This window comes from Cannabis sativa, chromosome 1, assembly GCF_029168945.1.
Source record: "Cannabis sativa cultivar Pink pepper isolate KNU-18-1 chromosome 1, ASM2916894v1, whole genome shotgun sequence".
Lineage (NCBI taxonomy): Eukaryota > Viridiplantae > Streptophyta > Magnoliopsida > Rosales > Cannabaceae > Cannabis > Cannabis sativa.
Window position 1 is genome coordinate 50,632,570 of NC_083601.1, and position 17,511 is coordinate 50,650,080.

Below are 17,511 nucleotides of genomic sequence, written 5' to 3' on the forward strand. Positions count from 1 at the left end.
CTACAATATTTTAGTACTATTTCACACTAAAATATAATTTTTTTTTTGTTAGGACACCAAAATATAATTTTTTTTATTATACATAAAAATATAATAAAATTATTAATTAATACCAAAAATATTAAAAATATATATAAATAGCAAAAATAATTACTAATTTTTCATACATATATAAATATATATTATTATCTTATTAATTAAGGGGCACCGCAGATAGTGATAGTCATTAGGAATTAAGTTAGGTTTTGCTTCTTATTTTCTTCAATATGCTTTTTTTTTTTTTTTTTTTTTTTTGCATGAATCATTATGTGTATTTTTATAGAAGATATTTAAATTAAATGAAAATATACTTAAACAATATATAAGTATAAAATTGTTCATATATATAATTCTTCTTATTTTTATTTATTTATGATTACAAATAATCCTATGTGTTGCATTACTAAAGTTTAGAAAATCACTTTAGGATGTAACAATAATCTATTTGGTAGAAAAAAAACTCTAATATTGGGGACTTTTCTGAGAGCCCCATGGTGACTATTCAATGGTTACATTTTTATTGTAACCATATTGTATTTTTCTTTAACCTGTAATAGCAGGTTACTAATAGATAGACTTTTTTTTTAAAAAAAAATTTAATTAATTATAATTAACTATTTTCTTAAAATAATTAATTAAATATTTAACAAGACCTCTTTTAGTAATTAATATTTATATTTAAATCCTTACTTGAATTATTTTAATAATTAAGCCATTCAATTATAATATTTACAAAAAAATTTATTTTTTTTTTCAAAAATTAAACTTCTTTTGACACAAATTAAAATTCTCTTCTTATAATAAATTTTCAAATAATTAATTACTTTGTTACAATTATATGAACTAAGTATGAGGTCTCAAGCTAATCAATCGATAACAAGTGCAGCCATTTTTTTAAAAAAAATCCTTCAACTTATTTCATTTTTTACTTTTTAAATATCTAAATAAAAAAATTAAATAATTATGCGTAATAATTTAAAATTAAGATTAGAAGTATAATAAAATTTAAATTATGAAATTATATGTGTATAATTTTAAATTATAAAAAACTTTGCTATAAAATTTTAAATAATTTAAGTATAAAAAAATAAATTGCTAAAAGATCCTTATATAATAATAAATTGCAAAAAATTAATTAATAATTATAATTAATTTAATTTTAAAATATAATTAATCTTAATTAAAGTTTTATAAGGAAATAAATGATTAGATTACTTTCAGGTTACAACTTATTTTTTATTTATTTTTATTTAATTTCCAAATTAATCACAATCATTAAATAGTAATCCAATAGCTTAAAAAAATGTAACCATGATGGTTACAATAAATATGTAACCATTGAAACCTCTTCCTAGCATATATATTATACATATTCCACAATAAGATTTTTAATCCAACAATTTCTCAGTTGGGCAACATATGTTACTTTATAAATGTATAACTTTATGAGCTCAAAATTTGCTATTATGTAAAGGTAAAGGTATTCACAACAATCTCTTCCATCAACTATACCCATATAGGATCAAAGCAGTTTTTGTCATATCAATCATGACTAAACCCATCAATAGTCACATATACAAATATAGCCAAATGACATAGATCAATCATGGATGTGTAGCATGCAAACTACATGCAATGTAAACTGTACATGCCTATTTCTAACTGGTCCTCCTTAAACCAAAATGATGTCAGACTTAAACATAACAAAACAGATGAATGAACTGAAAACTTTATTTCTTATTAGAAACTAACAAAATACATAAATGTCTTAAACAAACATAAAGTAAACAAAATACGAACTCCCACTAAATCCTCATGGACAACTTGTCGTTCCGGGACAGCAAGGAGCTGTAAATTCTCCCTAGGGGGTGGGTCACCCTTAAACTCCTAGAACACACGTTTCGACTTTACCTGCTCTGCCAGCGCATGCTGCGAAGCAATCCTAGCTTCGGGGACCAAGAAACCATTATCTGCCAGTATTAGCTCTGCCACCTGTTGACAATCATGTCGCCACTATCTCTGGAGGCCCACACCTCACTGTAAACACTCACAATTCCCAAAATAGATATTTGAACTAGTTGGAAGATGAAGGAGAAGTTTGCGCTTTAGTACAATCACCGACCCAATGTCCAAAGATGATGAACCTTCCCATCACGTTCATAAAGGAGGACGCTAAATATGTGCACTTTCTCCACGATGACCCTTTGGTTATTAAATCACAAATTGCAAACAAAAGAGTCTCCAAAGTACGAGTAGTCAATGGCAGCTCTGTCAACATTTTGTTCAAATTTGCTTCCCAAACGATTGGATTAACTAAAGCGAATCTGTCACCTTGTCCGATACAGCTACAAGGATTTAGTGGAGATTCCTTGATGTAGATGGGGAAGATCCAGCTCCCAGTCACCTTGAAAGGCGAGCACAATGTCAATTCCTTCAAACATTTCACGTTTGTAGTAGTGGATTGCTACACCGCTTACAATGCTATACTGGGATGACCAGTCTTAATTGACTTTGGAACAGTTACTTCCATCCGATATTTATGCATGAAGTTTTCATGCGATAATGGAAGCGTTAGAGTGGTCAGAGGTGATCAGAAAAGTGCAAGGATTTATTACAATGAAACTGTCCGATCGATATCCATGGTCAAAGAAGAAACTAAAGTTGCTCCCGAAATAGCCAACTAACCAAAAGAAGAGCCTATCTGGGAGGAGGTTAAAGACGATTTAGATCCCCGAGTTGGGATAGAAAGGTGTCAAATTAAACCCCCATTTCTTTTATCAAACTACTATAAATTTTTTTTTTTTGGAAAACTTTTCATAATAAACCAAAAATTTGAGAAAAAAAAAAAACTAATTAGAATTTTTGCCCTTAAACTTTAACATGTACTAAATCATGCCCGCTGAACATTTAAGGTTTGTTCAAAATCCCGGTGAACTATTGAGATTGTTGGATTTAAGGACTTTTGTCTAATTTAGCAAGGAAAGTCTAACATAGACAAAAGTTTAGGGGGGCATAATTTGGTACATGTCAAAGTTCGAGAGACATGATTTGGTAGGTATCAAAGTCTGGGGAGTATGATTTAGTACATGGACAATCACTGAATTAATAAAATTGAATGAAATTGGATTAAAGTCTTTAAATTTAACAATCTCAATAGTTCAGGAAGAATTTTTAACGACCATAAAAGTTCAGGGAGCATGATTTGGTACATGTCAAAATTTATGGGGTAAAAATCCTAATTATTAAAATAATACTTTAATACGAAAAAAAATTATTTTACGTTTTGAATTTTTTTATTTAGAAAAAAATATACTTTAATAAACTGATATATATATAGTTTATTAATAGTTGTATTGTAGTTATTGTGAGTTTTTTTTTTTTTTTGTTATTTTATAATTTATTTATAGCTGTTGTGAGATTAATTTCTCATTAATTTTTAGTTATTTTCATACTTTTTGTTGAGAAGAACGTATTTTCACAAATTTAAAATTTTAAAAGCATATTTTGTAAATAAAATTTTAACTCGTAAAATTATAAATAAAATTTGTAATTTCAAAAATTTCCTAAAATAAGTTGAGGAATACCTCTTTTTTGTATCCATTAATTAAAATTACTCTCATATTATATTTCATTAAAATATACTTACTCAAAAGTAGATTGCCCAATGTACTTTCACTGTCTACTTAAATTTAGCACATATTTTACATTAACCTAATGGGTATAATATCAATATTACCTATAAAAGTGAGTATATCTTAAAGAATATGAAAATAAAAATAAAAATAAAAATAAATAAAATAAAATGGATATATAATGTAATTTTCTCATTATAACCGACCTAAAATAATAAAAAAAAAAATTAATATATGTATCTAATAAAGTACACATGGCCCTTAACTAGTGGAGAAAAGAAAATGGATGGGGATACCGAAGATGGACAGAAAATGTCACAGACCATCAAGCATCGACGGCAAAAGCTATATCTCACTAGAATAGAGAGTCAACCATTAAGATGGAGGGTTCTGGAGAGCACCCTATACATCCGGCAATAGCACCTCTCTCATTCCTTCTTGGCAAATGGAGGGGTCAAGGTCAAGGTGGCTTTCCCACCATTAATTCCTTCTCCTATGGCGAAGAGCTCCATTTCTCCCACTCTGGCAAGGTATCAAAATACTAAACACTTTGATGTGAATTCTCTTCCCATTTCAGTGTAACTTCAACTGGGTTTTATTTATTGATTGATTGATTGATTTGTAAAATGGGAAAAGCCTGTTATAGCTTATGCCCAGAAGACTTGGAAATTAAGCTCAGGGGAGCCAATGCACGCAGAGAGTGGTTATTGGAGGCCAAAATCAGATGGGACTATTGAAGTTGTCATTGCTCAGAGCACTGGTCTCGTTGAAGTTCAGGTACTAAAATCCACTGTTCTTTGGTTAGTAAAGCTTAGCATACCCATCATACATTTGAACAACAATCCACTGTGAGAATGAGATGAAACATGTTGTTGTAGAAACAACATTTGTGTTTCCAAAAACAGTTTTTTGTTTTTGTCTGTCTTTGTTCTTGTTTGTCGTTATGTTACCTTATCCTCTTCCCTCCTTTGTACTTCAATCTATTTTTTCTTCTTCTAATAATAGTTATTTTTCTTATCTAAGTGGAATGGATTCTAATAATAGTATGTCCTGTATAATGATAAAAGCCTCATCTGTTTATATTGTGAATTTAACTTTTGCAGAAAGGGACATATGATGCTGATCAGAAAGTGATAAAATTGCAAAGCGAGCTCGTGGGAAATGCTTCTAAGGTAATAAATACTGACCATGGATGAATAATTGAATTTAATCATGGAAATTATTGTTTCATTAACATGTTATTATGCATATGATGATGATAAGAAAGCGATAAGATATTGTCTCTACTTGTGTTCAATAGAGAGGTTGTCTGAACTGGTGAGGATTCAAATTCTTAGATAAGCATGTGTCTGTATTTGATTTGCTTTCCAAATAGAAAAATACAACTTCTCTTAATGTTAAGATTTCCATGCACCTGTGTAGAATGATTCTAATCTAACACTTTTTGCCAAAGAAAAATGCTAAAGGGCTACCATAGTATCTAGTACCCTTGTGAAGTGTAATATCGTTATTAGTGTAAATTATTGGATCCTACTTATTTTACTTTAATAAATATTATAGAAAGCTACTAACTAATTATAGGGGCCACCTCATAATGGCGTTAGGTACTTTAGTGCCCTCTAACAATGCTCTTTGCCAAACCTTTGGACATAAGGATTGGTCCTAATCTTTAGCAATGCTCTTGGCTAAAGAGTGAGTTTTACTGTGTTTTGTTGTTAGTGTATGGCTTAGGTAACTGAGCTCTTAAACAATGAAGAAAACTGTGTCCTTATCTAGACAGCCAACCCAACCGGCTTTGCTCATGTTTGGGTGATGGGGAGAAAGGGAAGATGTAAATGAATTTAATTTCATTTACTTTTTTGTTTGGCTACAATTCAAAACACCGAAATGGAATAACTTTTCTACCGTTTCAATGGAATAGCTATTCCACCAAAAAATAGGAAGAAAAAACACATGTATTGCTGTCTAGTTCTTCCTGATTTCAGTTTACGGACAGGAAATGTCACTATTATGCTGGACCCTATAAAATTGTGGATGCCACCATCTCAAAGATTACATATTTGCACTTAACATAACATTGCTACCTAAGTTTATCCTTCTCCTTGGCATTCTAATGTTTGACACATCTTTACTTGTAGAATTTTCTTGCTCATCACATACATGACTTTCCTTTGGTAATAATGTCATTTTTCTACAGAAGTGTAACTGTTATTTTGGCAGGTCAAAGAGATTGCCAGAGTATTCGAGTTGAAAGATGAAGGGTTGTCATACGAGGTTCAGATGGCTACAAATCTCACAAAACTAGAGCCACATTTGAATGCCTTACTCAAGAAACTCTAATTTATTTGAGTTCTGAAGAGTGTTTATTTGAGAAAGAACAACTCATTCCATTCCAACTTATGATATAAATTTCTAGCAAATGACAATGCTTGTGTCAGAAACACTAAATTTATAGCCCCATATCAAAGGTTTTCAAGACTTTAATAAAACCACACATATCCTACCCAAGATTAGAATATGAATCAATCTCATTACCTTTCAAATGATTTAGTTTGTGTTTATAATAATAGTAATGCTTTGAGCACTGACTAGTGCCACTTACATATTTTAACAAATCCTCATTCAAGAGCTTGAACATATCATTCTGATCACAATTCATGTATTTGGGATTTATAAATTGTAATCACAAATCATCATCATCAGATAATGAAATGCAATGAACATGGTTTCATTTATAATGCAAAAGCAGAATAAGACTAATGATCATTAAAAAAAGCAGGACAAACAAGAAATTGTGAATGGAGAAGAACAAAACCCTAGCTATATGTTAAAACTGCCATTAATGGAACAATATACTAAAAGCCGAGGGACCTCTGTGAAGAAGAGTAGTAATGCGATTCGAGTTCTTTGAGTGCAGCAGCAGCATCATCCCCAATTCGAGCAAGCAATTGATTAGTTTTCTGAGCTTGGTGATTGAACTCAGAAGTCCTCTGATCGACATGGTCGTTGAGTGAAGCGAAGCCTGCGAAGATGGCCGTTTGCTTTAGCTCAGAAACCAATTTGAGGAGAGAATCGGCAGCCATAACCATCCTGGCAGCACGCATTTCAGCCATGAAAGCTTCTTGGGTGTTCCTGACAGTTGGTTCGTTGACCCTAGAGACATTGACTAAGTGACTGAAATTGTCGACGATGTGGCTTATGTCGGTTTCCACTCTCTGCATCAAAGCTTTCTGTCTCTGAGCCGCCGCGGCCGCTGCTGCCGCTGTAGGTCCGGTTCCTCCGGCGCCTCCTGCTCCTCCTCCACCACCTTTATTCATCTCCTTCTCTAACTAGGGATTTGATTATACTCACAATATACTATACAATTGGGAATTAACTAACTAAATCTAATGGTGATGTAACATTCTACAGATTATTCCAATTTCGAATACCTCAAATTTCAGAAGGATTTTTGTGTGTGATGATTTGATTTCAGTCTGAGCTCTCCGATGGTTTTGTTGGGGTTGGAGTTGTTCGGGATGAGAGGGGAGTGGTTTGGCCATTGGGCCTCAAGGCCCGATTTTCTGTTAATGTAAGAGAAACTTATAAAAATATTGAAATGGGTTTTTTTTATAAATCTGGATTTTTATAAAGTCAATTAGAAAAATATGGATATTTAAGGAAATAACTTAAAAGCTGGAAAAAAGAATAAAAAACTTAAAAAATGGAAATAATAATATACTTTTTCCATATTTAGATTCAACAATCTAAGTTAACCCTAACAGTTCCCAATTTTCTCTCTTCTTCTTGTTTTCTCACTTCTCCTCTATTTTCTTTTGGTGGGATTGGCATTCTCGTCAAATTTCTTTGGTACGATTATCATTCTCCTCTAATTTTCTTTGGTGTTGTTGTACATTCTTCTTCCTCATCTTCATGTTCTAAGCAAATTAATAAATATTTATTTGATTTGATTGAAAAAAAGAGAAAGGTAATTTATTGATTGATTTTTTCAACCAATTGTAATTTTAAATTCTATTGTTATTTCCACTATTGACACTCATACATATATTTTGATTATATCCTTGACTTAATTAACATGTTATTCGGAAAAAATGACAAGGTATTTTAATTTTAAGCTTTTATTTTTCTTTTTAAAGTAATCTAGTACCTTCACATGAGTATGTTGAGTTATGATTGTATTTTTTTAAATAAAAACCCCTTATATTTTGAAAAAGTCACCTGATAGTTTAATTTTAAGCTTTTATTTTGCTTTTGAAAGTAACATGGTACATCACTTTTGAATATGGTTGAGTGTATTGAGTTGTAACAATATTTTTTTAAACAAGAACCCTAATATTTTGAAAAGTCACCTAGTAGTTCAATTTTAGGTTTTTCTTTTACTTCTAAAAGTAACCTGATACTTTTACTTTTTAATATGACTGAGTGTGTTGAGTTGTGATTGTATTTTTTAATAAAGAACACTCATATTTTGAAAAGGTCACCTGGTAGTTCATTTTTAGGTTTTTATTTTGCTTTTGAATGTCACCTGGTACTTTTACTTTTGAATAAGGCTGAGTGTGTTGAGCTGTGACTGTATTTTTTAATGAAGAACCTTCATATCTTGAAAAAGTCACCTAATAGTTCAATTTTAGACTTTTATTTTACTTCTAAAAATAATCTGATACTTTCACTTTTGAATAAGGTTGAGTGTATTGAGTTGTGATTGTATTTTTTAATGAAGAACACCTCATATCTTGAAAAAATCACTTAGTAGTCCAATTGTAGGCATTTATTGTGCTTCTAAAAAAGTAACATGGTACCTTCACTTTTTTTTTTGAAAAGTGGTACCTTCACTTTTAAATAAGGTTGAATGTGTTGAGTTGTAACTGTATTTTTTTAATGAAGAACCATCATATTTTGAAAAAGTCACCTGATAGTTCAATTTTAGGCTTTTCTTATGCTTCTGAAAGTAACTTGGTACTTTCATTTTTAAATAAAGCTGAATATGTTGAGTTGTGATTGCATTTTTTAATGAAGAACCTTCATATTTTGAAAAAGTTACATAGTAGTTCAATTTTAGGCTTTTATTGTACTTCTAAAAGTAACTTCACTTTTGGATAAGGTTGAGTGTAGTGTTGTGACATCAATTTTTAACAAAGAAGTCCTGCTATTTTTTTTTTTTCTTGAAGTAACTTGTTAAATGATTTTATTCTTTCTTTTTGCTTCAGGAAGCAACTTGGGACCTGTAATTTTCTTGAAGAATGAGCTTCATTAAAGCATTAATTCATTATAGAGGAGAGTTGAATGAAAATAACAGTAACTCAAATTACAAAGTGATTGGTGTACATGTTCTAACTACATAATCTTAAGAATTTGATAAAAAAAAAAAAAAGTAACCTGCTATGTTTGTTATGCTTTATAAAGTAGTATGGTTATGTAGAAAAGTAACCTAATGTATGATTGGTGTACATGTTCTAACTACATAATCTTAAGAAGTTGATAAAAAAAAAAAAAAGTAACCTGCTATGTTTGTTATGCTTTATAAAGTAGTATGGTTATGTAGAAAAGTAACCTAATGTATGTATGTTGGCATTAATTCCACTTTATAAAGTAACCTGGTACAATCAAAATTGAATTTGTGTAGAAATAACTTAATATGAGTTGTTACCTTGTAAAATTGAATTTGGTTGAGAATGTTGGCTTTATGAAGCATAATAAAAATGGTAAATACAATTATCTACTTACTTTTAAAGTAAACGAGTTAAGTTGTAAATAATAGAAGTAACTTGCTACCTTGCAAATTGAATTTTGTTGAATTTGTTGAGTTATGATAGAGTTTTATGAAGAAAGTAATCTATTTATTTACAATATAAATCATGATATGTGTTTTAGTAATATACCTAGTTGAGTAACGTGTTAATTTGAAAAGTAACCTAGCTGTTAAATTTTAGACTTTATTTTTATTCAGGAAGTAACCTGATACTTTTACTTTTGATTTTGGTATACTTTATTAAGTTTTAATTGCATTTTTGCACAAAGTAACGTAGTTGTTAAATTTTAGACTTTGTTTTTGCTTCAAATTGTAACTCGGTACTTTTACCTATAATTTTTGTATAGTTTGTTAATTTTGATTTTATTTTTGCATAAAGTAACATATAAGTTTGTAAGTCATCTAATACATGTATCATAAAATATGGTTGAGTGTGTTGAGTTGTGACTGTAGTTTTAAAAAATAAATTAATCATTTTGAAAAAGTAAAGTAGTAGTTGAATTTTTAGCTTTAATTTTTCTTCTAAAAATAACCTGGTACATGTATTGTGCGTTATGCTATGGTTTTATAAAGTAAAATATTAATTGAAAAAAGTAACCTGATTGTTAAACTTTAGACATTGTTTTTACTTTATAGAGTAAACAGATACTTTTACTTTTGATTTTAGTAGTAATACTTAATTCATATGAAGAACTATCATTTACAAGTATAACGTGAAAATATTTTTTCTTTCTGTCATTTTTTTTGGTAAGGTCTGTATCAAAAAGTTAAAGTACAATAAAACAATTTAAATAATAAATTAAATATTTATTTTTCTCAAACTAAAAAAAACTAACATGAAAATATTGTGAAACACAAATATATATATATATATTAAATTACAAATTCAATATTAATAATTAAAATAAAATAATAAATTTTTCTAAAGAATTAATACAAATCTCTACAGAATAAGTTAACAAATAAAATATGGCTTTATTTTATAAAAACTTAAAAATATGGAAATATAATTCCATATAACTGACCTAAATTAAAAAAAAGCCATAGATTAAATAAAATTATAATTTCTCCATATTTATCAAACTTTAGAAAAGAAATCCATATTCTACATAATTTCCTCTATTGAAATTCGAGTTAATTTTTATAAAAATACTGTCACACATAAATATTTTCAAAAATACTGTGTTTTTATAAAACACCAGTAGAACACAAAACAGAGCAACTCAAAATAACAGTAAAACAACTAAAAAATACCAGTAGAACACCAGTGAAAACTTAACACAATATACCGCAGTATGAAACTTATAAAAAAATACAGTAAAAAAGTAAAAAATACTGCCTAACAGTATTTTTGTAAAAAAAAATGGCAAAAATTAGTATACCATGTAAATTAGTATTTTCAAAAATATGGGAAAAATTATTAAGGTTATGATAAATATGGCATAAAAAGTAAATACCACTAAATATGGCATTATCTAACCAATCAAACTAAAAATATGGTTTTTTTCTAAAAAAACCCATACAAAACATTAAAAAGAAATCTGAATTTAAAATTCATAAAAAATAAAAACTTAATTAAATTACTATAAAAAATATTAAAATTCCCTTCATATTTATTTTTTTTTAAAAAATAAAACAAATAAAACTATAGTGATTGCCGAAGTTGTCACTCGTGCTGGAAAAGTCACCGGAGTTTACTGTCGGCACCGGAAAAGTCGTCGGAGTAGCCGCCGGTGCCGGAAAAGTCGCCGGAGTTGCTGCCGGCGCCGAAAAAGTCGTCAGAATTAGCATTGTCGCTGGAAAAATCACCAAGAAACCGGTTTCTTGATGTTAGAAACCGGTTTCTTGGTGATTTTTCGGTAATTTTACCAGTGACAATGCCAAGTCCGACGACTATTCTGGAGTTTGATGTCGGTGCCGAAAAAGTTGCCGGAGTAGTTCCTGGTGTTGGAAAAATCGCCAGAATTATTGCCGGCGTAAAAAAAATCGTCAGAACTGGCATTGTCGCCAGCAAAATCATTAGAAAAATCACCAAGAAAGTGGTTTTTTCGTCAAGAAACTGGTTTCTTCACCAAGAAAGTGGTTTCTTCATCAAGGAACTAATTTTGTTACACAACAATAATAAAGATTATGAAAACAAAACAAAAATGATATACACTGAAAATAATTGAAACCAGTTTCATCAATCAACCAAATAGAGAAAAAAAATATAAAAAAATTACCAAGAAACTGGTTTCTTCATCAAGAAACCGAAAAAAAACCAGTTTCTTGGTGATTAGCCCGATAATTTTTCCGGTGACAATGCCAATTTTGACGAATTTCCCAGAGTTTACTGTCGGTACTGAAAAAGTCACCGGAGTAGCTGTCGGTGTATTAGTCGTCAGAGTTGCTACCAACGCTAGAAAATTCGTCAGGCCATTGTCGTCAGAAAAATTACCGGAAAAATTACCAAAAAACCGGTTTCTTCATCAAGAAACCAGAAACCAGTTTCTTGGTAATTTTTCTGGCGACTATGCCAATTCTAATGACTTTTCTGAAGTTTACTGTCGGTGTCGGAAAAGTCGCCGGAGTAGCTGCTAGCGTCAGAAAAGTCGTCAAAATTGGCATTGTCAACGGAAAAATCACCAAGAAACCGGTTTCTTAGACTTCAAGAAACCGGTTTCTTAGACTTTAAGAAACCGGTTTCTTGGTGATTTTTCAGTGATTTTTCCGGCGAAAATGCCAATTCCGACGAATTTTCCGGCGCCGGCAGCAACTCCGACGACTTTTCCGGCACCGACCGCTACTCCAAAGGACTTTTCCTGCACCGGCAAAGAAACTCCGGTGACTTTTCCGGCATCAATGACAAATAAAACTTCCTAACCAAATAAAAACAGTAAATATGGGATTTAGAAACCTAATTACATATATATGGCATATCAAATACCATACAAAAACCTAAAAATAAAAAAATACCATATAAATTGGCCAAACTTAAATGTGCCATATTTATCATAAGAACTTTTAAAATCCCATACTAAGTGTAATTTCCTCTTTTCTTAATGTAACTGAGTTGCTGCTTTTGAGGGTGGGCCTCTAGCTGGGCGTTAAGTTGGAGCGGGTGGGGACTCATGCTTCTACTAAATTTAATAGGGATAATTACACGAGGTACTATTTTTTGTAAAAAAAAAATACATTTTTACTTTTACAATTTTTTTTTTTATATTTTTACGGTTTTCCATAAAAACAACAAGAAAACTACATAAAGGTAACATCTAAATAATATCAAAACAACAACAAAAATTAACATGCAGATAACAAAAAATCAACAAAAAATTAACAAGAATATAACATAAAAAGACCGTATTTTCTGTAAATAAAATAAAAAAAAAACGTAAAAATGTTTAAAATTCTGTAAAATTGTATTTTTGTAATTTTTTTGTTGTTTTTGTGTATTTGTGAAATAATCCCAATCTAATAGAGATTAAAACAACAAAAAAGAATATAAAATATGGAATTTTAAATAATTTTAAGATTTTTTATGATTTTATTTATAAAAAATACAGTCTTTTAATATATTTTTATGTTGTATTCTTATTTATTTGTTGTTAATTTTTTTATTAACCACGTGCTATTGATTTTTTAATGTCCCAACATACATAAAAACATAAATCATTTATCTATTGTCAAAATTTTATGATGAAGTTAAGATTTTGTAGTTATATGTGTAATATAAATTTTACAAATCATTTACACATGAGTAATGTGAGACAAAACATACACGTATTTTTTTAAACAAATTCAATCACACACCTAACATTTATTTAATTACCAAAATATATTTTAATTAAGTTTCATTTTTTATAAAATTCAATCACACACACCACATTTATATATTACCAAATTTTATCATTGGTATGGTAATTATATATAATATGTTGATATAAACCTCCACTTACACTGATACTTAAACAACATACAAGGACAGAAATGTAATTACAAGTAAAAACCTTAAGTTGGCCTTCGGCCTCTAAAAACCCTAACAGAAATTAGTTAGAATGGATTTGGTTAAATCCACACCTAACTAATTTCTGTAACTACCTAACTAACACATTGAGAAGCAAAACAGAAGCCCTAAGTGCTATATATACCTGCATCAGAGCCCAGATCTATGTTGTTGAGTGATTTCTTCAAGATCCAGGTTTTGAACACTTGAAGAAAGAGAGATTGATGCTCGTACATGCACAAGAACAAAAGAGAAAGTTAGTACAGTTTGAGAGAGAGGGATAAAACACATTATATGTAAAACTAAAGAGATTACCAGTCGAAAAACCATACCTGTGACTTGGAATCTTCATCTTTGTACTTCTGATCATTGAAATAGTGGAATCGAGCTCTCAACTTTGAGGAGCAGCTCAAACGGAGACGTAGCCAATTTTATTGGTGAACTTCGAGAAAAATCTGGTGTTTTCTAACTTGAATCTTTCTGGTTTTGTGTGTGTGAGTGTGTTTAGATCAGATCATTGTAGATCTGATCTTGTTGTTGTGTTTGTGTTTAGATTTCTGGGTTTGCTAGGGTTAGGGTTCGAGTTTCTCAGAGAGAAACTCTCTGCTAGGGTTTCGAGCAAATCAGAGAGTGAGGGAGTGAATGAGAAGGTTCTCGAATCCTTCTTTGGTTTTGTTCAAAGACAAAACGAAGCCGTTTTAGGGACTGACTTTGAAAAGTCAGTGGAACAGTTAAAGGTCGAAATTGACCTTGGAAATTGATTAGTTTTTGTTTTGTTGGTGTAGGGTAAAATTGTAAATGGCAATTTAAATTTCCTACCTAATATAAATTTCACAAATTATTCACACAAATAATATAAAAAAAAACATGCACAAACAAGTTTTTATTTATTTTTTTATTTTAAAAAAATTTAATCACAAACTTTTATCTAATTATCAAAAAGTATTTTAATAATAAAACCAACAAACATAAAGATTACAAAATTACATGGAAAAAAAAAATCACGAAAGGCACAAAAGACAAATTGGAGAGAAAGTGAAAAACTTCCATTGCTCAAATTGTTAGGTTATTTTTAGTATTAATTTTAGATTAAGTTTAGTATATTTTTAATTGAGTTTTAATCGTGTTTGGAGCATTTTTACGTTTGTTATCTTTTATTTGTGCAGATTTAAAATAGAAGAAGATTAGAAAAATATCAGAGAAAAGGATGGGAAAAAGATAAAAATATCTCACAAAATATCATGATATTTAAAATAGAGAAAATTGTGCAAGCTGAAACTTCAAGCCTGAATTCGACTGTCTTCTGATTAGATTTTGGAAAAAGTCAAAACATAAAAGTTCTAGATCTCTCTTTTATCTTTCCGATAAATCTTGAATCGTCCAATTCCAAGCAATATCGAGAGAGTTATGGCCAAAATACTATCACTCCATGTAGCAGAAAAAAAATCACTTCCAACACGGGCCGCGGCATGGCTTTAGCATGCCGCGGCCCGCCTCCCTAAACAGCACAAAAATCGTATTTTTCTCTCACGTGGGTGTTGGGGGTTTCCTAGTTCGAATAGGCATTTAACATGTGCGTTTTTCCATCTTTTTAGGCCCTGAATGTCTATATAAAGAGCAGAAGAGAGTTGATTTCATCAAGCAATTTTAGAAGGAAAAGGAGTACGAATTTCAGAGACAGAAGTCGATACTGAGGCATTCTACAGAGGGTTTTCAGCATTATTTTATTCTCTATCTTCTTCTTTTTCTTAAAGTTAATATGTGTGATTGTGCTTCCATAAACATGAGTAGCTAAACATTTAATTAGGGTTAGATGGATATTGTTTAACATTGTTTATGGTTTAATATGATTAATTTTCCCCCTAATTTCTATGTATTCTATTTTATTTGTGCTTAATTACTTTTAATTGTCTGATCACCAATTATCTGTCTATGAGTTTGATGCGAGATCTGAGAAGTGAGTGTCAAATATGCTATAGTAAAATAGAACTGAATTTCGATATACTACGAGAGTACCTATATGGTTTAGATAGCTTATAGGGTTTTTATGCTTAATGCCTGCATGTTAAATTTATCACGAGAGTAGAAAGTTTACATGTAATTGAGATTTATATATACTATAAATTACCTTAGTAAATCTGCTATTGCATAGAGATTAATATTAGGAAAATAATCATATTAGGCCATATTCAATAGAAACAATTGAAATCGAAACCCTAGTTTTTATTAACTATCAATTTTCTTGAATAATTGCTTCTTACTAGTTTCTTATTTTTAATTCTTTCTTTATTTTTATTTAACTAAATAGAAGTAAAAGTTTAATTTTAACGTACTTAACTACACTCCTTGTGGGATCGACCTCACTCTTCGTGAGTTTTACTACTTGAAACGATACGTACACTTGTGTGTGCAAAATATCGCAACACAAATAATAGTCATCATCAAAGTTGAAATCCATTAAGAAAAAAAGTGTTTTAAGTACTTAATATAATATAACCACCGTCTTTGGTTCATCTGTAATTGATAACTTGGATGGATTAATATATATATTTACTTGGAAACAGCTAAACACAGAGTATATATTAGATAGAGCTTTGAATTTGATAGCTATTCTTACTTGTAGAATAAGAAATGGACCATTTCAAATACATTTATCTATTGCTATTCATCCAAATTGTAAGTTCAAACCGATACCATACTTAAAAAAAAATGAAAAATGTTTTAGTCAAAATCTAATGTGACTAAAAACACCATGACATAAACAATGTTAATGGGAAATTCTATTATGCTTTATAAAAGAAGTGAGACTAGAGAAGTTACCCTGAAATTGAATACCTCATTTAAGAATTGTTTTTGATTATATTTGTAGGAATCAATTAAAAAGTCTCCATGTCGGCTCTTCACTAAATTGTAGTATGTTCCAAACTGTAAATAAAAAGTTGTTGGACAAACAATTTCTCAATTATATGTTTTTGTTTTACTTAATAATAAGTTTTTAATTTTAACTAAATATTGTGAAAATAATTGAATTTAATTTATGTGTAGCTTAATTAATTTAAAATACATTAAATGATTTGTGTATTTTGAGTTTGTAAGAACATCTTCAATGAATGGTATAAAATTTGTGCTAAATTTAACTTAAAAAATTAATAAGTGTTATATTTAGGGCAAATGTACAATTGTGCTACGATGTATAAGTGGTAAAATAAATGTTATTTTAATAAGAACGTGTAAGAATGTTAACAAAAATATTATACTATGTAAAAAATAATATTAAATATATAAATGAAAATATAAATAATTATTAATTACAAGTGTATTTTACAATATTTTTTTAATCAGTTTTTTTGTTTTTTAAATTAAAAAAATGAACTATTTTTAAAAATCATATTTTATAAAATTGTTTTCACTTTTCAAATTAATTGAGAATCATAATTTTAAAATTTTAGAAAAAAAATCACTTTCAAGATTTTTTTAAACAATTTTTTTTAATCAATATTTTAGACTTCGACCCTAACCTAGGTTTTGGAACCCAAACCTAGGCCCAGACCCTAACCACGACCTGGACCCCGACAACATGACCCAAACCCAAAACTGGACCCGAACGTAGACCCCAAACCCAGATCTCGACCTGGACCCTAGACTCAGATCTTGACCCGAACCCCGGAACCCCACCCGAACTTAGACCTGACTTGGACCCTTACTCAGACCCCGAACTCGAACCCAGACCCAGATCCTTGACCGGACCCAGACCTCGGACCCGGTCCTAGACCTAGACCAAGACCCGGACCCAAAACTAGGACCTGAACCCAGACCCAAACTTGGAATCGTACCCAGACCTCGACGCCAAATCTGAACCACAAACCAGGACCCAGACTTGGACCCTAGATCGGACCCAGACCTGGACCGGACCCAGACCCGGACCCCAAACCTGAATCCTAACCTAGATTTGGATCCCAAACCCAAACCCTAAACCCGAACCCCAGACCGGATCCGGACTCCAACCTAGACCTCGGACCCCAGACAAGGACCTGGACCCGGACCCCAGCCTCATTCCGGATCTTAACCTCAACCTCAGCGCCTGACCCAGACTTGGACTTAGACCC

General features: G+C 30.4%; 2 protein-coding genes across 2 annotated transcripts; one reads left to right on the forward strand and one right to left on the reverse strand.

Moving 5' to 3' along the window:
• The first annotated feature begins 3,950 nt into the window (after window positions 1-3,950).
• On the forward strand, window positions 3,951-7,085 carry LOC115707055 (peroxynitrite isomerase Rv2717c). The gene is made up of 4 exons (XM_030634879.2): window positions 3,951-4,201; window positions 4,308-4,448; window positions 4,775-4,843; window positions 5,892-7,085. The coding sequence occupies exons 1-4, from the start codon at window positions 4,052-4,054 to the stop codon at window positions 6,009-6,011; spliced, it is 480 nt and encodes a 159-aa protein (XP_030490739.1). The 5' UTR covers window positions 3,951-4,051; the 3' UTR covers window positions 6,012-7,085.
• LOC115707056 (mediator of RNA polymerase II transcription subunit 22b) lies at window positions 6,203-6,988 on the reverse strand. The gene has a single exon (XM_030634881.2). The coding sequence runs from the start codon at window positions 6,986-6,988 to the stop codon at window positions 6,527-6,529; it is 462 nt and encodes a 153-aa protein (XP_030490741.2). The 3' UTR covers window positions 6,203-6,526.
• Window positions 7,086-17,511: the final 10,426 nt, after the last annotated feature.